This window comes from Leptosomus discolor, chromosome Z, assembly GCF_034619465.1.
Source record: "Leptosomus discolor isolate bLepDis1 chromosome Z, bLepDis1.hap2, whole genome shotgun sequence".
Taxonomy (NCBI): domain Eukaryota; kingdom Metazoa; phylum Chordata; class Aves; order Leptosomiformes; family Leptosomidae; genus Leptosomus; species Leptosomus discolor.
Window position 1 is genome coordinate 76,046,429 of NC_141419.1, and position 23,087 is coordinate 76,069,515.

At 40.7% G+C, this 23,087-nt stretch overlaps 1 protein-coding gene across 1 annotated transcript; it reads left to right on the forward strand.

The window, feature by feature from the left end:
- The first annotated feature begins 604 nt into the window (after nt 1-604).
- Nucleotides 605-22,805, forward strand: EMB (embigin). Its single transcript, XM_086480124.1, has 10 exons — nt 605-695; nt 5,738-5,824; nt 7,938-8,009; nt 9,264-9,353; nt 11,568-11,742; nt 12,967-13,055; nt 18,359-18,486; nt 19,684-19,966; nt 20,763-20,796; nt 22,748-22,805. The coding sequence occupies exons 1-10, from the start codon at nt 605-607 to the stop codon at nt 22,803-22,805; spliced, it is 1,107 nt and encodes a 368-aa protein (XP_086336250.1).
- The last annotated feature ends 282 nt before the right edge of the window (nt 22,806-23,087 follow it).

Consider the following 23,087-nt stretch of genomic DNA (forward strand, 5'->3'; position numbering starts at 1 on the left):
ACCCTCGAAGCTGGGCTCTCCAGAAGATCACCAGCCAAAGGGCAGAGACGGGCTGCGCTCTGTTCTGGGCAGCCTTCTCTAGGCAAACCCCGCCAGAGCGTGCTGCCTCCGAGGGCTGCTCCGGCCGAAGCGGTCCGGCAGCAACGCCGGCTTTTGGCCACAAACACGGCGCGACCCCACCTCCCTACGCGCTCTGTCAGCTTCCACCTGTCCCCAGCGAGGCTCCGAGCCGGACCAGCTGCGAGGGCCCCACTCCCATTAGCCACCGGCGCTCTCCCACGCCCTTCTTCCCGCCGCATAAAGCCCGGCGGGCCCGCGCCGGCTGCCACCACGCCGGCGGTGACCTGTCCTCCCCGTAAGGGGGAACGGTGGTGCCTGCAGCCGCTTCCCGGCTTTTCTTGGCCGGTCGTTGCCTGGCGTTTGCCCTGTCCGCGGATTTGGGGCTGCTTTGTTTTTGGTTTTGATCCCTGTCGCAGCTGCGGCAGCCGGCTTTCCCCTAGAGCCGCTCCGGCCCGCTTGAGCCTTCCACTGGGGCCGAGCCGAGGCAGCTGCTTGCGCGCCGCCGGGAGAGCAGCAGGGGGAGCGCGGCGGCGGCCGGAGCACCATGCCTGCCGCCTTCTCCGGGAAGCGCCTGGGGCGGCGGCTGCTGCTGCTGCTCTGCCTCGGTCTCAGCTTCTCGGGCGGGAGCCCCGCAGGTAAACGCTCCCGCGGGCCGCGCTGGGCCGGGCCGGGCGGCCGTCACGCCGCAGCCGCCCCGTCCGCCCTCAGCGTCGGGGTGGGCTGGGGTGAGGGGGGCAGGGGCACCGCCTGTGAACTGCGGCGGAGCAAAGGTCTTCCCCGCCCCGAAGCATCCCCCTGGCTCCGCGGGGGGACGGAGCCGTGGCCCGGCAAGGCGGCTGTCTCTCGGCCCTGCCTGTGTTAAACGACCGAGGCGTTTCTTCCTCGCAGCGGCTCCGACTCTCCCCGGGATCGGAACCCCCAGCGCTGCCTCCTCCCCGGCACTTGCCGCATGGGCAGCTCTCCCGCCGCCTCCCCGTGCTCTCCGGTTTTTAGCCTCAAAAAAGCGTTTGGGTTTCTGGTAGGCCTGCTGGGAAGCCGGGATGCCCTCTCCGCTCTCCTCTAAGGAACGGCTACCGCGTGTGTGCGGCGGTGGGCAGCAGGTCCGGTGGCGGCGGTGCTGCACCGCGCCCGGTGATGTGCTGTCTGGTGCTCCGGCACCACCTCCCGCTTTCTGCCTCCCAAACGGGAGGATATACTAGTTCACGAGTGCAGGACTTGGGCGTTGAGGCATAATGTCTTATCGCTGCCCTCTCTTTATAAAGTAAAGCATTACTATAGTCCTAAAAAAAAACCCAAATAGGTAAGTTGCATTACTAAAATATCAGTATGCCTAGCAGGTTGCGAGAAGTGTTCATTGGAGGATTTTATATTGTGGTTTTAAATGTGACATTTAAAATCTGTGAAGGAAGAGGCATTTGAGCCTTCTGGGCCCCATTCTTCCTCAAATGATATGGTGCAGGTCAGGTCTCTTAAGCAATAGGAACTTATTTCTAAGATTAGTGGGTTTCTGATGTTAATCCCTGTTTTTGAAGCATCACAGAGTAGTACAGAATGGTAATGGAAGGAAATACCAGATTGCTGGTGTTTGCTGTGCAAGATGCGATTGCTGGAGCATGTATTGCCAAGGCTGCAAGTTGTGCCAGCACATGTGTGTGGACATTATTGCTCTGACTAATTAACCATCAGTGGTTTAGCTGCACTTTCAGTGTGTGATGTCTAAGTAGTTATATGTTCATTTGTGCCACCTCTATTGGTCTTCCTGAGAGGAGCAATACTGCTCCCAGTGTGACAGTAACTTCTGTAAGGTTTGTAGTAGCTTTACATAATGTGCAAGGACTGGATGTGTGTTTTGCAGTTCTCAAGGTATGTTTAAATACATATGTTTATTTATGCACACAGAGGAAATTCTACTTTGTAGTTCTTAAAACTTCTTTAAAATAGGTATGTGTATTTATGTACACTCACACAAAGCTTGAAGTCCTTTCTAACAGTTTATTTCGTTGATCAAAAAGTTTTGTGACTTTAAATGGCCTGATAATTGTAGGAACAGTATGTCAGTTTAGCCACATGGTGTTTATTTTTTGGTGACTGTTACTGCTGAGAACTGTACCTGATGGTGGTTGAAGCAATTCTAAGTTTATGTAAAGCCCTTAGTGAAATTATATCCTCTTCTGAAAAAAAAAAAAAACGAACCCACCCAAACAAGTAAAAAAAAGAACCCTCAACAAAACCCTATTTGTATTTTGAAAATTTCCACAAATCTGTTGTCTTCCTGAAGTGGTGGTTTTTGAGCAGACATCAGAAATGTCACCTTCTTTAATACCCTTTATCTGTATAAAGTGAGTCTGTTGTTTTTCAGACATATTAAATGCTTTTATATTTGTATGAACTGGGTAGGGAGGCTTACATACAGTAATATCCATGGTGATTTAAATGTGAGGGAGAGTATTTTGTTCTTCTAGTGTGCAGAAAGCTAGTCAAGTACAGGGACTATGCACAGGTGCAGTAAAGGGAAGTTCATGCTCCCTCAGAGGAAGGAGAAATAAAACTGTTTGCTAGTGAAGCCCAGAAACAGTGTGTGTTCTGAAGATGTTGGGGTTCAGCGGGTTTCTCCAATCAAATGAAATGCTTGCAGTAAAAGTGACTGGAGGGAGTACTAGGTGCACAAGGACTGAGTTGCAGAAAGGTGGGTTGCGTAGCTGCCTGCAGCTCGTCAGACACAACACAACAGGCCTCTCAGATTTTTATTTTCAGATATGCAGTTTGAGGAGAGTTCTTACTGTTCTGTTACATTTCTGTTTTGGTCTTTTATCTCTTCAGTTAATTGTTTTGGAAAATTTAAATGGTCGCTTTTTTTCTGTATTGAGCAGAGGGTAATTTCTAACCTGTTGTCACAACGTTGTTCTTCAGAGTTTGCTGCTTCATTTGGTTGCTGTTGTGGTTGCCTAATTTAGTTGCAGCATGCACTGCCAGATGCCTTTAGGAAAAGCAAACCCACCACATCTCGTCTCCTAGCTTCTGCTCCTAGAGATACCAAGGACTTGTATGATAAGCAGATACACCTAATGTCTTACAAGCTTTGCTTCCAGGTTGGATTTTTGTGGTTTGCCCTGAGGGAAGGGCTTTTATCAGGGCATTTGGAAGTCCTTCATGTGGATCTCTGGTGCCTCAGGAGAGCTCAGCCTGCAGCTTTTCTCTTCTCCAGGGGCACTAGGAGGTTCTGGTGGCTGGTTTTGGATGCTACTGAATGCTTGTGTTCTTGCACAGACTATAAAATTGATATTAAATTAATTGACATTAAATTAAACCAAACTGTATCTCAGTCTCTTCCTATTCAACCACTTTTATGGCTGAAAGAGTGAATGAATTTTAAAGCCTGAAATTGCTCTGGTGATGACAAGTATGATAGATCCACACTTTATCCCCAAAATATTTGCTGCAGTTAAGAAATAGAGGTAAGGTAGAAAAATAAATTGATGACCTCATACTTTCACCTAGTCCTTCCTGCATAAAGATCAGGGCAACAAGAACTCATCAAGCTACCACACCATTGATTAAATCTAATGCAAGCCAATTATAGGCTAAGGCATGCAGCCATGACTCAATAGTTTGTGAAGTTACTTCACTTGATTTGCTTATGTCACTGCTTGCTTGATGACACTAATCATGCAGGGCTGGGTCATCTTGATCTCTGATGCTATTCAGCAGGTGTATATGAGAGGAGAGAAACGGTGCAATGTTGTCTCTGTGCTAGTAGTTTGACATATGGACAGATAAGAGCCAAGATGTGGAAGCAGCGGTGACTAGAAATAACACTACTTGACTGCTTTCACTTGGTATGTGAATCAAGGAAGAGAGCCAAGATGAGTACCCCATTAGTATGCAAACCATGTTGCAGGCTATCTGCCTTCCTTGCAGAGAGATAACAGAGTTGCTGTACAGCTTGGCACTGGCACCTTCTAAATTTATCATCTTTGGGGATTTTAATTACTGTGCAGGTGATGCATCTACTGAGCTGACACAGTCAGGTGATCCATGACATCCTTAGAATGCCTCAAGATGCTGCATATATAAAAATTCATGGACCTTTCTTCAACCTTACCATGAATATCAGAGAGCTCTCCCTGCTTTCAGCACCTCTGTCAAGCAAAGACTAAGACTCAGTCTTCTTGCTGGCTGGGTCATGAGCCAGCAGATACTCTGAGCAGATTTCTTAAGTTCTTTGCTTGGGTGAAGGGCTGGGAGGGAGTACTTGGCTGTGGGACTGGTATGAAAAAGTATGAAAAATGAAAAGTCTGTTAAGAACGACTAATGTTTAATTTTTTTAATCCTATCCATTGGCTACCTTGTTTTACTGCTTGAAGCATGATGGGTAGATTGAGAAAGCAGATGGTGCAGGCTGGGCGTGACTGATGTAGTCTGGAGCCACTGTGTGCTGGGGGTGCCAGTGGGAGTGTCTGTCGGTCGTCTATACCTATAGTGCTGAAAAGTGGTAGGAGTGTTAGGAGTGTCGTTCACTTGTAGGAATTGGCAGGGTGCTGACTTTACCTTCTGCTGAAGACACACAGCTCTCAACAAGTTTGAACTCACTTAAAGGATGATGTAGCTTTTAATTTTTCATCTATGCTTCCTGCTGTCTTGGATGTCTAGCAGAGCTTATTAATCCTCCCAGACACTGATTACAACTGTAAAACACGTGTCTTTTTTTTTCCCCTATGTAACTACTGGCCAAATCAATTAAAACCTACAAATGTGAAATTACTGAGTTTGAGGAACGGTGCTGCTGTGGCAGTAGAATATGCCCTGGAATACCTAAGCATGTGAATGTACAGTGTTTATTTTATGCTAACTAGTTCTGCCACCCAAATGTGGGAGAGAAAGGAAGGAGCAAACATCTTAATTTTTAGAAAACATCTAGGGACCTTGAATTCTTAATGGAAGAGTGACACAGCAACATGCTCAAACTAGGCAAGTCCTCTGCCTCTTCTTCTCCTGGTCTTTCTCCAGTCAAGAAAGTAAAGCAAAACCCTAGTCTTGCCTGGCTCTTACAAAAACAGTATTATAGGAGCAGAATCAGATTTGCAGTGGTGTTAAGGAAAATGGAAATAGTCATTAGTATTCCTAGGTGAAGTCCATGTTTGACATGGATGCCTTTTGTTTGCTTCTATCACTCAAGGTGATACTGGAAGGAAAGGAGGTTGTTCATTGCATCAAAAAACAGGGTAGATTTGTAAGGTTGTAATGAGGTCCCTGTTCTGTTAGTGAATCCGCTAATCTGTGTTTAAAAATAAACTAGTGTCAGTGTCATAAGCTGTGGTGGTCTAAGCCCACAAACAACACAAATTTTGAGTACAGGTTCTAAGGTTTATTGATCTGCTGGAATATTCTGAAGAATGGCTTTGCCTGACTACAAGCTAACTATAGGAAAAGATCTCTACACAGAAAATAGAGGTCTAATAAACACTACCTCTGTTCTTTACTCTTTGATTGCCTAAAGTAAGCTAAAGAACTAGTGTAAAGTAGTTCCTGCACGTTTTGGCTGTATATCCTCAGAATTTGGGAAAAAATGGAGGTCGTGGGCTGAGGTGAGGAGGTTCTGTTTGAATTCATGAACTAGATATTTCTAACTCAGTTCAGCTGAGAATAAAGTTTCTCTAAACTCTTTTTTTCTTTTTAGATCCATCTATGACAACACAAGGTGCCAGTCAGTCTCAGGCAAAGTCTTTGACTAAGATGCAAGCTGGACTTGATGAATCATCTCCTGGTAATTGTTTTATTTCAGTACACCTAAAGCTGTAATACTTCTTCCTAGTCATACTGAATTACCATGTAGAATGTACATTTTTGTACTAAAGTGTTTTGAAATAAGATTGTGACTTTTCAGAAGCAACAGAAGCAAATATATCATCTAGGCCCTTTAAAGCCACTGCTAGAGTTGTAAGCATCTCAAGGGCTGTGGAAAAAAGCTATCCAATTGCCAGCTGGGTGATCTGTTGCCCTTATGCATACATGCTGTAGAAGCAGGCAATGACACCTGGAGATGGGACAATGATACCCATTGTGGGAGGTTCTATTCTAGCACTTACACCTGATCATTTTTCATGTGAGGACTACTCCTTATGCTCTTGTATTAGTGAGAGGTATAATCCCTTGCATCACTGTGCCTGCTAGCTTCATCTATCTGTTTTTTAATGATGAATATGTTAAAACATTCTGTTGTCTCCACACTTTATTCACCATATTCTGGACATTAATTGGGGTTTTGATAGGGAGCAGAGAATAAATTCCAGGCAGGAGAAGAAACTGATGGTTGTCAATTCCACCTCTCCTTTCTCCATGAAGACCAGAGAAGCAAGAGTTCAGCAGTGTACCAAAGCTCATGTTGGTTAGTGCAAATCAAATGTGGGCTAAATTATATTTATACATGAACTCAAGCAAGTTCTGGCAAGTTATTCCATCTACAGTTTTTGTTGGAGATGATAATCCTATTTAGCTGGTGCTCTTCAGAGCTTTTTGGCACAACATGAGGTTGTGCAATAGGTAATAGATTTAATAAACCTTTCCATACATAAACAGATATATGTATATGGGCTAAAATACACTAAGTATGTTATATGACCTCACCTGACTACTTCCATTTGATATGTAAATTGAGGGAGAAAGTCAGTATGAGGATCCTATTGGTGTGCAAGACATTTTAAAGATTCTCTGGGGTTTTGTGGATGGGTAACTACCATATGAACTGGCACTGGTGCCTTCTGAATATATCATCATGAGGGACTTCACTAACAAGCCAGGTAAGGCATGTGCTAGACTGAGATAAACTCAGGTGATCTGTGACAACCTTGGCATGCTGTCGAGATGTTTGCACACACAGACAGGAAGATTCCCCAGAACTCTTTCAGCCTTCGTGTGTTATTAAACACTTGCACTAGTTGTTTCTCTATCAGGCAGAGATCAAGGCTTGCTTGTGCCCTTGTCTAGAGGAACAGGGCTTACTGTCTAGTGCTAGGAGACAGCTTTATACTTTTTTTGCTTAAAAAGCTATTTTGTACTAGTAGTTGAGATTGACAACAGTCTGCTGTCAACAACCACCAAATGAACTAGCCTGAAGCTCTGTTCTTCCACATCATCCACCTTATTGTACAGATTTATTGCTACTTAAACTGGTTGAAGTGTGAGGGGAGGTATGAAAGTGCAGATGGAACAAGCCAGGCAAAAGGCTGATAAGCATTCTTTATGTTGTGAGCTGACATATTGACAAAGAAAAACACTGCTTTATGGAACAAGCCAACAACTTGGAAGGCAAGGAGTACCTCTGCTTATGCTTGCTCAGAGACCTTTAGATGCACACCACTAGCAGGGACCTCCTTCAGCACAGCCAGATTGTCTCAACTGTAGCAGAGAGGCAGGTCTGTAAGAACTTTGCCTCAAAGTTCAGTATTTTATATGGAAAAAGGGAAGGAGTAATTCTGAGATCTGAGTTTTCAGGTACTATTTCTACTGCACAGTGATCAACTCTGCCACCCAGTGCTTCTCTCTGTGAGAAGACTGAAGCCCAATTTTCCCAACTGTGACAGCATCGACAGAAGAGATAATGAAGCCCTTTTCCTTCTACAAAAACTAGAATAATTTTCTGCTATAATGCTGTATGATTAGGAGATTCAGTCTATAATTAGTGTTTATGTATTTCTGAAATGCTTTATAAAATAACTGACAATAAAATTATTTTGCAAGCATGTAAAACATGTGGCTTAAATAATTTAGTGTACTGTATCTACCATGAGGTGGGGGGGAAAATCTCTTGTTTCATCACTAAATAGAAAGAAAATTAACTTTTTGTAACATGTTTTTTCACCTTTCAGAGCCTGTGACAGCTACGCGAACTGTCAACTGGCAAACTCAGGGGAGCGCTTCAGATCGTTTGACACTTGCACCTAAAGCGTCTGGTAAAAGCAATCACATGTTGTCTTCTACTTAAATTGTTAAATTTCAGTTACCCTAAGGTTCTACGTTGATACTTTTTTAATCAAGTGGTTACGGAGGACTTAGGTTAGTTGATAATTACCAAGACAAGCAGTTTCATGTTTAGTAGAAAGGAACTGTGGCAACTGAAAAAAATGGAAGTTGTTATAACTGTGTTGAATTGACCTTTCCTTTAAGCATAATTTCCAACATTTTCTTCCATAGTGTGCTTCAGTTTACTAAGAACTTGTATGCAGATAGTAGAATACTAATGAAATAACTAGTTTGTAGATTTGGAAAGATGATGCTTCCTTAGCTGGGCTACATCTGTTGTTAAAGCTGTAGCTTATAAATTTGCTGTCTTGCTCTGTTCTTGAAATGCACAGAGCATGTGAACAAGTATAGTGGTGGGAACAGACTGTTTATGCTTACAGTTGTCTGCCTTATAGCTGTATAAAGCTTTGTAGGGCTTTATAAAGGCAGTCTCTGAATAGTATGCTATCCATAGTCCTACAGAAAAGGGATTTTGCTGGCCATATTAAACCTTTTAAATTCATTTTTCCCTCACAGAAGGAAAGAAGTGTGTTTTAGTCAGGCAAATGATGGTAAATATTGATATTCTTTGCATGAAACAGTATTCCCAGGAGTTTTGTGGAGCAGTAAAGGACTCTGACCATGTTCCAGTGGAGCACGGGGTGTTCTTGCCTCCGCATTCATTAGAGCTGCCTCTAGATTAGATCATCTACCTCTGGCTTTCTGTCTGTGTTGTTAAATTGTAGTGGGTTTGGAAATGGCAGTGCTCTGTTTTTCTGTTTCTTCTTTTTTATTTTTTCTAAAGTTTATTATATTTCCAAGCTCTACTTAAACATTGATGTAGCCCTACACAATTCTAGGACCCACCTGTAAGCTATAGGTGACTCTTTAAATCAGGCTGTGAAATAAATAGTTATGACCTCTTTAGAAACAAACAGTTACAACATTATATTAAAGGTAGAAACCATCTTCTAAAATGACATAATTACTGTTACAGCAACCACACAATGCTGCTGCTCTAAGATTCTGGCTGTTAATACACAAGATACATGAAAGGATCTTCATAGTAGTGAGCATTTGGCAAGGTTGTTTTTCCCCCTAATATTACTATAAGAAAGAATTGCAATACTGTACTGACACTCCGCTGTATGATTACCTTTATAGGGTCATAACATATCACTTTGCTTCCCCCACAACCTTGTTAGGCGCAGATCTTACCACACAGGAGTTCAAAGAGGCAACCAAAGAGAATGTGTCTAATGTCACTTTTGTGGAGTATGAGGTGCTCCTACCTGGTAAGTGTGTTATTTTTCTCTTCCAATTTCATTATATTGAATGCCTGTGATTACACATAATCTTCTGTATGAGCTGTAGAAGTACCTAGGATGGCAACTTGATAAAGTTAAGATGCTCACAGTGAGCATGTGATGAGCTCAGTAAAAGAAAAGGTAAGTTGGTTGCACTATTGAGTGTTGTGTTCTAATAACAGTGTTGCAGTGGAGAAGATTATTACTGTTTTATTAAAACCGCAGGTAAAAACAACTCAGCTATCTGTTGCCCCAAGTCAATTCAAGTGACAATTTCTTTGCACTTGGAGAGGCCACATAAGCTAGGGTACTTGTTAACCTGCAGGTGTTAGTCAGCTTTGCAGCACTACAGGAGTTGAAGCATGGAGAAAAAGCAAGATAAGCCTTTTCCTAAAGTAGACATGAAGTTCCTAGTTGCCAGATAATAGTGTGTAACTAATTTCTTGGACAACTGGAAAAACTGATCTAAGTGAAATATCTCTCAGTTGGAGGAGATCAGTTAGAACTCCTTTGATGTATGATATTTTAAGGACTTAATTGCACTTAATTTTCTTCTAGCGGGAAACTCAAGGTAGTGTATGTTTCTTGTTCTGGTACATGGACTCATGGTACAGAGATGCTCTAGATATCAGTCTTGCTAGTAGTTAATCTTCAACGGCATCGGGTTTTCATGTTCCATTCGTTTAAAGCATGAATTTATATTAAATAATCTTGAAAGGTATGGATTCTATTTTTAGCCAGTGTACTTAATCTGACTGTAAAACTTCTGATACTGTTAAACCAATTTCATTTGTAAAATTACTTTGATCATAAACAACCTCAACAAGGTGAGTTATGCTTGGCTCCTTTGAGTGTCATGGCTCTAATAAATGAGTTGCAGTAACTGACTTTGCTGTGCTATGGAAGACCAAGGTGTTGCACCCCTAAGATTAACTACAGTTCAACAAATTGTAATCATGTAAAATTTTGGCTGGGACTTGGCTTTCTGGGTGTGCTGTTCTGCAGGCTGTAAATGTCCCTGCCAGACCCAGTAAAGTTCAATTATTTTTATGGAAGTACTGGTGCTTCCACTTCAGCCAGACTTTTCTGCTTCTGCTTAGGTATGACTTGCATTATTAAGTCAGTGAGTGGTACCTTAAAACTTCCTTTTCTCTCAGAAAGAATTTGAGCTGTGAAATACAGCTGTGCTTTTTTGACCATCAGGTGCTACTGGGCAGGTCTAGGACTGAGGCGAGACCTGGAATAAGTTTTCATGGAGTATTCAGAGGCACTAACCACAGTTTTATCTAGAAGGCATGAAAGAAAAGGCCAGTTGTGAGAAAATGTCAGTGCTGATGGGTGTGAAGTCAGAGGTGTTCTTTTATAAAAGGCTTGAAACCTGCTTTTTGGATATGCTCATTTTATGCTCATGGAGCTTGTTAAAAGCAAAATAGTGTCAGGTTTTTCAGTTTTCCACATTGGAATGTTTTCACATTGTAATTCTGCTGGTTTACCACTAAGAAGGCAAAGGCAGCCATGAATGGGTTTGAAGATGATTTGGTTTCAAGTTGAGTAGCTGTAGCATCAAGGGCCGGATCCAACAATGTTAGCATTGTGGATTTAATCAACAGCTGCTAGCAACAGGACATTGCCTATGATCTCACAGGATCATAAAAATCTGCAACTGGCTAAAAACTGTATGCTTATATATAATTACAAGTCTAACTTTCTGATATTATAATAGAACTTTTTATATACTTACTAATATTTTTAATCCAATAAATCCTACTTTTTTTTAAAATACCAAATATGAAGTCAAAAAGGAAGTTTAGCCTGAGAGCAGATATTGTTCCGCCTAGTGAGAGCTAAGTATTTAATATATTTTGGTTTGGGTTGAATTATGTAGAATTATGTAGAAGCATAAGTCTGTTTTGCTTTCAGTGAAATTAATATCTACGTTCCTGTATTAAAGACCTCTAGGAAGCTTACCTACAGAATGGAGTGACTATGTCATTTTTGTAATGGATGTGTATTGTAACTCAGTTATGGCTTAAGAAAATTACTGTCAAACACTGATTTGCAGTTTTTTACCTTGGAAAGTGTAACAGCAGCACACTGTATCCACCTGTAATCCAGCATGTGTAAAACACAATCTCTGAATCTCTTCTTCCCTCAGAACGAAGAAACATATTTTTCATGAACAATTTTTTAAATTTCTTTTAGGTGTTTCTGGTGCTTCCATGGGAAAAAATATCACTTTAGATAGTGCAGCTAGAATCGAACTTTCATGCAGATTGGACAGTAAATATTCTCGTTTGAAAAGTCTTCAAGTGACTTGGAAGAGGGGAAATGAAACAATCAGACACATCAATAAAACTGAAAACAGCTGGAGCATCCAGTAAGTAGCATTCTTTACAGTTTGACTTGCAGGTTCTAATTCAGTTATCACATGCATATACACTGCCTAATACTAGTCATGTGTATATTAGAAAAGATTGAATGTGGTGATTAATATATGCCCATAATTGGCATATTGAAGCTGCAGGAAAGGAGAAAGGTTGCAGTTACCTTGATTTTTCAAGGAAGAACTCCTGTTCTTCCTCTACTGCTGGAAAAACAAGGTTTCTTCAAGAACATAGAATACTGACAGTTCTTTGAGGTCCAGTAATTCTGTTCAGTAAGTGAAGTAGTAATCTCAGTCTGAGATTGGTAAAATACTTCCATCTCTTTTCCACATTCTGTTTTCCATCTCAGTGCTGCTTTGCAGAAGTCAAAGGCATCAAGTGGCCAGGTTTTTTTCCGTCATAGGTAGCAAAAGAGAGAGAAGAAATTAGCTTTTCAGTAAAGATGATTTGGATTGTTTTAAAGGTTTTCTTTACTCCTTCAAACCTCTACAGAGACTCAAGAAATGCTGTAGAAAATTTTCTTCGATTGATACGATTTACTCTTGGACTTTAAAAATCTGTGAATAGGCTAATTTTAACCAAGTAGTCTCGAGTAGATTTCTGTATAGCTTTTTTTTAACATCAATAATATTTATATAAAATTTCTGTGATAGAAAATGTGATGAGAATGTACTGTCACTTTTATGCTATTCCCTATACACAAACGCATAGATGTGAATCTTTTTCAAAGTGCCTGGGAAATGTGTAGTTTGCCAGCAGAGAAGATGCTGGACTTCACTAGATGGCAGCTCTTTAAAACTGTTCCATGTTGGAGATATGCTAGACTTTGACTGGCTGGCTTTAGAAAGAACAAACAGTTTAAACAATCTCTTCTAAAGGCCTACACAGGATATGCTATGTAGTTCACATGGTGAACCCATGTCCGATTTGGTAACCTGTAGATTATACTGCTTAAAGATGTTTGGACTTCTGTGAGCAGCAAGGGTGAAGATGATATTGATGTTCTCAGGTGTGCTTGTGCACTTCTGTTTTCTTAAAAAAGGTCATGCTGTTTCTACATACACTAAACCAGAATTGTAGTGTTTTGGTGATGTATGTTCTCTGCTCCACTAATCTCTGCTGGTTTCTTTAGATTGTTAATTAACAGTCACTGGTAGTTGTAGAACAAAAGAAAATACAATCAAAAAAGCAAATTGGTGAAACTTCTTTTTTTAAAGATTGAGGATCTTGGATGACAGAAAGCTGGGAAGTTACACATGTATTCTGAAAGATGAAGAAGAAATGAGTGCTATGTTTCATTTACAAGGTAATTGTATTTAATTTTAATTTATTTTAATTTATCTTAAATTTTGCTTCACTTCACTATTTAAATCCTATACTAATATGGTTACTGGATACTATGGAAATTGTAACTTAATTTGATAAGCAGTGACTAATATGGTCAAGCTAAGTGAGAATCACCGTCAGTCTATATATATATAGCATGGATGGAAGAAGCAAATTTTGTTAAAAAGGGTTTTAGTTTTTGCTTCAAAATTCTAAGAACCAAAAGAACACATAGGCCTACTCTTTTCCTAAATGAGTAACTCATTTCCCCATCTCTCTCCATCCCTACAGCAGCAGAGAATACTCATTACTTTCTGGGGGGGGTGGGAGGGCAGGATGGTGCCTCTGATAAATTCTTCAGAAAGCAGAGTCAATGACTTGAAAGTTTGGCCTGAGATTTGATGTTACAAGAGGAGCAATGATTTGCAGAATGGAGGCAGGTTTTTGAACAAATTCATTTGTGTTTCTGAAACACCAAATTATTGCTTTAGTGCATCTCTCATTCTATATAATACAAAACCAGCACTTATGTTAAGTTAGTGTGCTTCACTGGGCAGTATGAGTGCCCTTTCTTCTGTTTTGTATTCTCTTCTCCAGTAATCGATTGGAGAAGAGTGCACCCTCAGCAAGTTTGCCAACAACACCAAGCTGTATGGTGTGGTTGACATGATGGAGGGAAGAGATGCCATCCAGAAGGACCTGGATAGGCAGCAGAGGTGGGCCCTTGCAGGACCTTGCACTTGGCCTTGTTGGACTCCATGAGGTTTGCACCTGGGTTGGGGGTGGGTGATGAGTGGATCAAGAGCAGCCCTGTGGAGGCCTTGGGGGTGCTCATGGATGAAAAGATGAGTATGAGCCAGCATGTGCATGCACAGCCCAGAAAGCCAATTGCATCCTGGGCTGCATCAAAAGAAGCGTGGCCAGCAGGTTGAGTGAGGGGATTTTGCCCCTCTGCTCTGGTGAGACCCCAACTGCAGTGCTGTGTCCAGCTCTGGGACCCTCAGCATAAAGACATGGACCTGCTTGAGCAGGTCTGGAGGAGGGCCATGAAGATGATCACAGGGCTGGAGCAAGTCTCTTATGAGGACAGGCTGAGAGAGTTGGGGTTTTTCAGCCTGGAGAAGTAAAGACTCCTTAAAGTGGCATTGCAGTACTTAAAGGGAGCCTACAGGTAGGGTGGGGAGGGACTTTTTAAGAGGGAGTGTAGTGATAGAATGTGAGGGGTAATGGTTTTAAACTGAAAGAGGGGAGATTTATATTAGATAATGGGAAGAAATTCTTTAGGATGAGGGCAGTGAGGCACTGGCACAGGGTGCCCAGAGAAGCTGTGGCTGCGCCCTTCCTGGCAGTGTTCAAGGCCAGGTTGGATGGGGCTTGGAGCAACCTGGTGTAGTGGGAGATGTCCCTCCCATGGTGTGAGGGTTGGAACTAGGTGATCTTTGAGGTCCTTTCCAACCCAAACCAGTCTATGATTCTATAATGTTGCCCCCAACAGTAGTAGGTGAAATCCAGTTGAGTGGAAGATGTGGAAAGGAAACAAATATAAGCTGCTGAGAACCCTTATCTCTGAGAGCTATTTCATTCTCTATTCCTGCCATCCGAATTTTGCAAAGAGCAAGGCAAGCATTTGATCTGTGAAAGCTCCACAGATGGTGATATATAAGAAAGATTCTCCCTGAACACAGGCTCCTAAAAACCGAACTCTTCAAATAACTACTCTAACCTCAGCTGAACTAAGCAGCAGGGCTTTGTAATTCTCAGTGCTGCAAGCTGTCTTTGTTCAATGGGATGTCTGGTCATACGACTCAAGGAAGCTCATGTATGTTCAAATCTTGAATAGTAATGTTAATACCTGCTTTCAAATCTTCAGCCAGGGGAGACTAGCTTGCAATATTGAAGAAAAACAAAACTGTAGTTTATTCAGACCTTTTAATCTCTAAAAATTATTATATGTTTTTCTTGTAAAGATGTGGGTAAGGTTTAGTTGAATGGCTACCCAAGTCTGTTTAGATTAAAAAAAGTCAAAGGAGGCTTTATTCTTTTGAAAGTATAGTGTAACTATTTCAGTAAGGGCAGGAATGACTCAAAAGGGAAGTCATCTTTTCCAGAACAGTGCATAGGAGTGGTTGATTTATTACAAGAAGATGAGAGAATTGTTTCTCAGTGGTTGAATGCTGCCACTTCTGGTACCATAAAAAGTACTGGCTTGACACTTTTTAAGATTAATGCAAGAGTGAAGGAAATGGGAAAGAGAAGTCCTTGAATCTTCCAGTCAATAACGCAGAGAGAACAGTTCTCAAACTGAAAGATGAGTAATGTGTTGGTATAGTGGCTAAGTCATCACTGCTGTAACTAACTGCAATAGCTTTTCCACTATGCAGTCAGGCATTATTGGATGTACTTCCTCCCATCCCCTGCCCCATCCTGTCTTGGCATAACGCTGCAGATTTTGAGGAGTCAAGCTTTTACTCAGGTTTGCAGAAAACAATAAGAGATGCTTATATGAAGTTCAGATTATTGAACATGAAGACTATTCATGGGTGTTTAAAAATGGTGTGAAGTGTTGTAATAGCTGTATTAAAGAGTAGAATAAGTTAATTTGTGTTTGCCCTTTGTTCAGAAATCCTTAAGTAGTTGTCCAGGTACATGCACTATGAAACCACTCTGGTCTTTAAACTGGTGTGGAAATCTGACTCTTATAAAAGCTGGTGTGATCATCTCTGTTCATCTCTTCAACAGTTTGTTTTTTCTGTGCAGCAACAGTGTTTTGTCACCAAATGCTGGGTAATCTAATTGCAAAAATACCTGGGACAAAGCATATTATTTCGTTGCACACATTCAAGGATTAACCACTCTGTAACAGAGCCAGACCCCAGAACTAATGATCGATATTCATGTCCTTAGTCATGGGTAATAGTCACATGTATTACAGAATCACAGAATGTTAGGGGTTAGGAGGGACCTTGAAGGATCATCTAGTCCATGGGTGCATCCCATCAGGGCCCATGGATTTGTGTATGTTCAGATTGCTTAACTGATCCCTAACCAAGTCAAACTCTTCCTTTATCCTGACTTCCTCTGGGGCCTCAGGGGTCTGGAACTCCTGAAGACAGTCTCCAGCAGTACAGACAGAGGCAAAGAAGCCATTCAGTAACTCTGCCTTCATTGTATCCTCTTGTCACCAGGGCACCGCCTCATTCAACAGTGGGCCTACATTGCCTCTAGTGTTAGCTTTCCTAGTTGCCTCCCTACATCCTCTGACAACAGTCTCATAGTCCTCCCAAGTAGCCATCCCCTCCTTCCAAGATCTATAGACTCTCTTCTTCCACTTGAGTTTGCCCATCAGTTCCCTGTTTAACCATGAGGGTCTCCTGGCTCCCTTTTTTGATTTCCTACCCACCGGGATGCTCCGATCTTGAGCTTGGAAAAAGTGGTCCTTGAATATAAACCAACTATCTTGGGCCCCTTTACCTTCTAGTACCCTGTCCCATGGGATTTCCCCCAGCAATTGCTTGAAAAGGCCAAAGTTGGCCCTGCTGAAGTTCAGGGCTGCGATCCTGCTTGGTATTCTGTTCCTACCACACAAGATCCTGAACACTACCATCTCATGGTCACTGCAGCCAAGGCTGCCTTCAACCTTCACCGCTTCAACCAGACCCTGCTTGTTAGTGAGTATAAGATCCAGCAGTGCTCCTCTCCTAGTTGGCTCATCCACCATTTGCATCAAGAAGTTATTATCGATGCACTGGAGGAACATCTTGGACTGTGAATGGCTGTGGAAGCCTTCCAGAAAATGTCTAGGTAGTTAAAATCCCCCATGAGTATTGCTGGTATGGCTAGAGCTGCGCTTTGCCACTGATGAGCATGGCTAAATCTTTTTGACTAACATGTAAACCTGTTGTGCTGGATGTAAAGGGTTTTTTGTATGTTCCATTCTTTTTTTCCCAACCTGCTTTTGTTTTCTGTATATTGTAAAGGGGTTGGCAGTAGTTATTAGTGAAATTGTCCCTTTTACTGACAGCAGTGCAAATACTGTGCCACTACTCTTTAGAAGGATAGGGTTTAATGATTAAAACATATGGAGTGAGAAGACTTTGCTAGTAATGAGGCTAAGTTGGTTGTTGTATGGTGCAGCAAATTCTGAGGTTGTAAGCAGTCTCCTTGTTAACAAATTGATTTAATATGTATTTCTAGAATGGAAATTTTTAAGTTTGAATTCTCATGAGAAACCAACTTTTTACAAAAATTAATTTGAGCTCAGCCAGTCAAGAAGGGGAGGGAACAAGAACAATCTTAGTTTATACCAAATTGTTGCATCCTAACTGCTGAAAGCAAATTCTTGGCCTGTTTAGTCTAATGTGACCAATATAATTTAGAAGATGTACTGAGTCTGTATTTACAAGACACAGCAATGAAAGTTGAAGTAAAATTTAAAATAAATGGATCTGAGGAAAACATGCTGGTAAACATCCTAATAAAGAGGGAAAGAAGGGGGAAGGGGAAATACATACTCTAGTATGATATATTTGCTCAGCTCTAACTGTATCTATGAGATGCCTCGGTATATTCAACAGCCTCTTTTGGGCTTTTGCTCTTGGAAGGCTGTGGGGCACCTGCAGGTACAATGTTGGACACGTAGCTCTACAGTTATGGACTGATGCCTTGTTTCTTGTGGCCATGTTCTGTCCTTAGCAATATTGGACCAAAAGTCATTGTTGTTGGCATGTACCCAAAAGTCATCACTTCAGCTCAGAAAATGTGTGTAACTAGAAAGCTCCCTCAATCTGCAGTTTTGTCCTAATTCCCAAAAAAAGTTGCCTGCATGCACAATTTGCCATATACCATTATGTGGTAGCATTATGGCTGGAACAGTTTTTTTGCAGATTGAGTGAAATTGGAGAAAAATTAGTATGTTTGTTTCTAGTGTACTGGAGATCAAGAATATAGCTCACAGCTGTCAAGGAAGGGAAAGAGGAAATGGGCAAGGGTAAAAATCACAGTCTGATTATCACTTGGTTTTCAGTATTAATTGGCAACTTTTAAGGTCATAGAGCAACTGAACAGTATTTCTGTAGTCTTCTGCACAAATTCTGTATATGGAACCTCAGCTTGCAGTGACTCTACATTTAGATCATGTCATGATAGAATCATCTGTGGTTTTTAAGGGAAAAGGAAGTGAATGGACTATTATAAATACATATCTAAATATATTTTATCTTTTTGTAATACTGTAATTAAAACCTGTAGCTCTCACTTGATGAACTTTTTCCTACTTGTTCTTAGTGCCGAAAATTGAAGGAAAAGAAAAACCCATAGTCAGTTATGAAGGAGATACAGCTGTAATGACTTGTAAAAGTTTTGGCTATACTCCTATTGGTTGGACCTGGTATGTGACCAATGGAAGTGAACAGGTAAGGTTTCCATCTGTTGGCCAAGCAAAACAATGTGGCAAAACCCAAGTACAAACACTCTGTAAAGTGTAATGACTCTTCACTGTGGGCTTTACAAATTGCATTTACATTTACATAAAGTTAATGTAAGTCTTTTTACATGGGGGAAAAAATAAATCTGTGACATCTAGAACTATTCATTATTACAGGGATGTAGTTTTTGTTCTGGTTTGTATAATGTTTCTTTTCTAAGTAGTCCTGCCATACTCTTACAGCCCAGATAAGAGTAAAACAAATCAGGCAAGTCTTGAGATACTTCTTTTTACTGTATTAATGATGGTCATATTGTTCAAATCTTAGTACTTAATACCAAAAAAAAATCTTATCATAGCAGGACAATTCTAAAGACATGTAAGGTATTGGAGGCTTGAGGGAGAACAGGTGCATGTCCCTTCTCTTCCTCCTTGTAGAAGTCATTCTGTGTTCCCCAGCCTGTGTGACTTCTCTGGGGCACTGAACCTGAAGGAAGTCATCCCATGGAGGAGACTGCTATGCCACTTGATTCTGAAGAAGCTGAAATCTCTTCTCACTTCAGCTCTTGACTTAAAGGCTGCGAGGAAAAATCTTTCTCAGTGGTTTCCTTCCTTCACATACCCACCTTTCAGCATCTGCCTTAGCCTTGGAAGAATAGCCACTTTATTCTAGCTCTTTTCTGGGGGAAGCACTGTCAGCTGAGAGGGGGTGAACAGATCTGTGTCCTCCATGCTGCTGGAGAGTAGCACTGACTTGTAAGGCTACCAACATATTTCCTAGTGAAGCAGCATTCCCGGTTCAGCTTCCTTGACTTCCTTGTAAGGGTATGCTTGGTGCTGTGGTGAAACCTGGACATTAGATCCTGACACCTGAGGCTGCCTTTGTTAGTGGAAAGTCAACAGAGTCAAGGGTATGTTTCATCTGATCTTAAATAGAGTAAAAAGATCAGACAACTTGCTCACTAAAGGTGTGTATCTTCCTCCATTGAATGTAAAGGAACCCAGGGTGGCCAGCTAAGATAAAACCTTCCATTGGAGGTGGACTAAACATGCTTCACAAATGCCACTTGTTCGTAACTCATTTTACTTCTCTTGATATAGAACTTATCTGTTGATAATATAAATAATTTGATTAAACATGTTCTTATTGCATTGATAAGACTGGTAATGTATTTTTTATTTTCAGATTGCCATTAATGACACTTTGCTGGCAGACAAGTATGTAATTAATAGAATATCTTCCAATGTGACACATCTGAAGATACTGAAGCTCACCAAGGAAGACGATGGTGTATATTGGTGTGAAGCTGCTTTTGAATTAGGGAAAAGTAAAGGAAAGCTGAAGCTTAAAGTTTTATCCCTCATGGTGCCTCTCAAACCCTTTCTAGCAATCATGGCTGAAGTTGTTATTTTAGTAACTATTGTTTTCCTTTATGAGATGTATTCAAAAAAGAAAGAGAAATGTGCAGGTAAGTCTTTTTGATCTTTTCCTAGCTTTCCATTGAAATGGCAGCTAAAGGTAGAAAGGCATGACCCATAGCAGCACTTTATGTCTGAAGTTCAGTGTGATTTTTCACATTTGTATTTTTTCTGGTAAAATAATTCCTTCTAGAACACTGCATTATTTTAGATTTTTAAACCTCTTCCATAAGCCTGGAATTCGGGTACAAAGTGCTTTCAGTAAGCAATACTTTCCCATAAAGGGTTTGATATGGTCCTTATTTTTTTCCTTACAAGACAAAGGAATTTAAAGGCTATACTTCTTGGGGGAATGCATAAGAATGGAAGCAACTGTTAGTACTCTTGATGGCAGAAACTTCTGTCAAGAAACTGAGTATGAAGGAAAAATGCATTGAAACAGAATGCACTAATGGCTGCTGAACCTAAGGGACACGTAGGTGAGCTGAATTAGACGTGCAAGATGAAACAAAAGGGATGTGTATCTAAAAAAACCCTGTGTATATATGTGTCTACATGTTACACATATACGCATACAGGTATTTTTCTGTATTTTATATATGTTGTGTAACATGATGTGTATTAAAATAAGATTAATAAAACTTGATCAAGTAAGCTTTCTGACAAATTTGCAGGTAATTCCATTGAATAGAGGAGCAAGATAACTTGAATTAGAAATTTAAGAAAACTAATAAAATGAAAAAATAAGTTTTTGTTTTGCTTAGACATGGAGTAATATCATAATTAAACAGAAGTTTTCTAGTGTTTGTTAAATTGAGACCTTACATAAACCTTTTTGTTATGCAGAAGACGAAAAAGAATTTGACCAAGTTGAGCAACTGTAAGTAAAGAATTTGTATACTATAGTTAATCGTTTGCTTTTTGGTATATTACGGTGTGTTGTATAAAATTACACCTTCTTGTTGACCCAACTGGTAAGCATTAATGATGAATGTGAAAGCACGGTTTATTCCTTTCCTTAAGACTTCCTAACCCCAGAGTGTGCAGAATACTGTTTTCTACCTGGCACTTAATTTTGATATTTAAAAGATATTTAACTTTTTTGAGCACCACGTGTCCTCGTTATAAACTCATTCTAAAAGACTATGACTGTGAGGGGAAATTACTTTTAGGTAGAAATTGTACAAAAGAGGCTTTGAAATTTTTCTCATATATAAATTATTTGTCCATATTAACATACATTTCTCTCACTTGCATGTGGTCAAAGCCCTGACAGCCCTAGGTAAGCCTGTAGAACTGGTGCTGTTGACTGCTTTGGTGGTAACTCCAACCTCTCTGGGGGGGGCTTGTCACTGTGCTGGTGGCTTGGGCTCCCTGGGTGAGGGAATGGCTGCACTACTGGAGCCAAAGGAGCAGGTGTAGGCACTTCTGTTGCTCTTCTGCTTGAGGGTTGGTGCTTCCATGTTGGCTCTCCCTTACTCAGGATGATGCATTTCTAAAGGCTTGCTTGATAAAATAACCCATGCTTCTCTCCCTCTGCCCATGCTTTGAAGACCAGTCACTTCATTTGGCCTGTGAACTTTCCATTTGTTTTAAGATGCAGCCTAGCAGTTCTGCTCTTTAGATGTGTCCAGTCTATTACTGTTTTCTTCCCATCAGTCCTTATTCTCTTCCTGTGCTTATCTCCCTTTTTGGTCCTTCTGAGTAGTGCTGTGTTTCCTTTTTTGAATTTCTTGCTGTAGTGACCTTCTATGTTTTGCTGTGTTGTATTCACTTTCCTGTTCCTTTTTCCAGTGCTTGAAAATATATTTTAGCACTTTTCCCCTTATCTAAACAACTTAAAAGCTGTAATTGAATTATAAAGCGTGGATATGTCTTGGGCATGTAGTGTGCTATATACTGCTGAGTGTTTGCAGGTATGTCTTGGATTGAAAATTGAATAATTGCCCTTGTCTCACAGCCCTGCTTCTTATAAACATGCTGAAGCTGTATTACTATAGGATCATAACACAGTATAGTGCACTAAAATAAGGTTTTCATGCTTGATGAGATGTAGGATGTGGTTTTGGTCAGCTGCTTGGTATTTACTTTGGAATTCTATCTTAAGTAAACACATATGAGGAAAATCTATTAAACCATGTACTTCTTGCCTGATTTTAGTAACTGAAAGTTATTTCAACTACTGGCTGTATAGAAGATAGATTTGTGTACCAGAGAGATTGGCTCCAAAGGAGCTTTTCTGCTCTGTTATGTCAAATAATGACTAATATGCAGCTGAACTTGGTTATGAGGCTATAATTAAAATGTCACATCCATCAATGTATTAGGTGGGAGGCTAGAGATTCAGAAACAGATTTTTTTTTAGCAATTGTTAATTCAAGTCTTGATTGAGACCAGCACATGTAGCTAGTTATAAGTACTCCAGAACGAGCAATCATATGACTGTTTCAGCCCATATTCTGAAGATGTTGAGCTGTATATTGCTTGTATTTTATTTGAGTATTCACTTTATATACAAATTCTATACACTGAATGAAATGATAGTACAGCAGTCATTTTTGGGAATACTATCACTGTTATGACTTCTGCCCAGAACTTTGTAGGATTTTTGCAGGGGATTGAGTCTTAACTACTTGGCTGAAAGACGTCAAGAGTCACTAATCTGGTTGCTTAAATTTTCTTTACTCTTATTTTTTCTTAACTTCACATGCTAAAAGTGAAAATCAAATACATTTTAGGTGTACTCTGTGGTTGGGTTGTGGGACTGGCATGACTGTGCTCATCCTATACTTAAAAGTTAACTTTTGGAATTTAACCTCTCTTTCTTATAGTAAATCAGAAGAAAGCAATGGTCTGGAAAACGGTGGTGCTAGGCACAGAAAAACTTAATCAGGTTCCTGAAAAGGTAAGTAGGAGATGAAACAGAGACCAGAGTTTACTTTTCTCTTCAGCACCCTAATATAAGGACAAAGAAATACACTGTGCCATCCCACTCTGGATTTTTTTTGATGTGGGAACAACATAGAAATAGAACCATTGTTTAGGTGCAACAATACGTAGAAATTTATGATGTAATATCAGCAAGAGAGTCTAAAACCTTTTAATTCAACACTGTGGTGTTGTGGTTTAGTAGTGCTGTTCACCCGTGCAGTCCTTAAAATAGAACCCAGA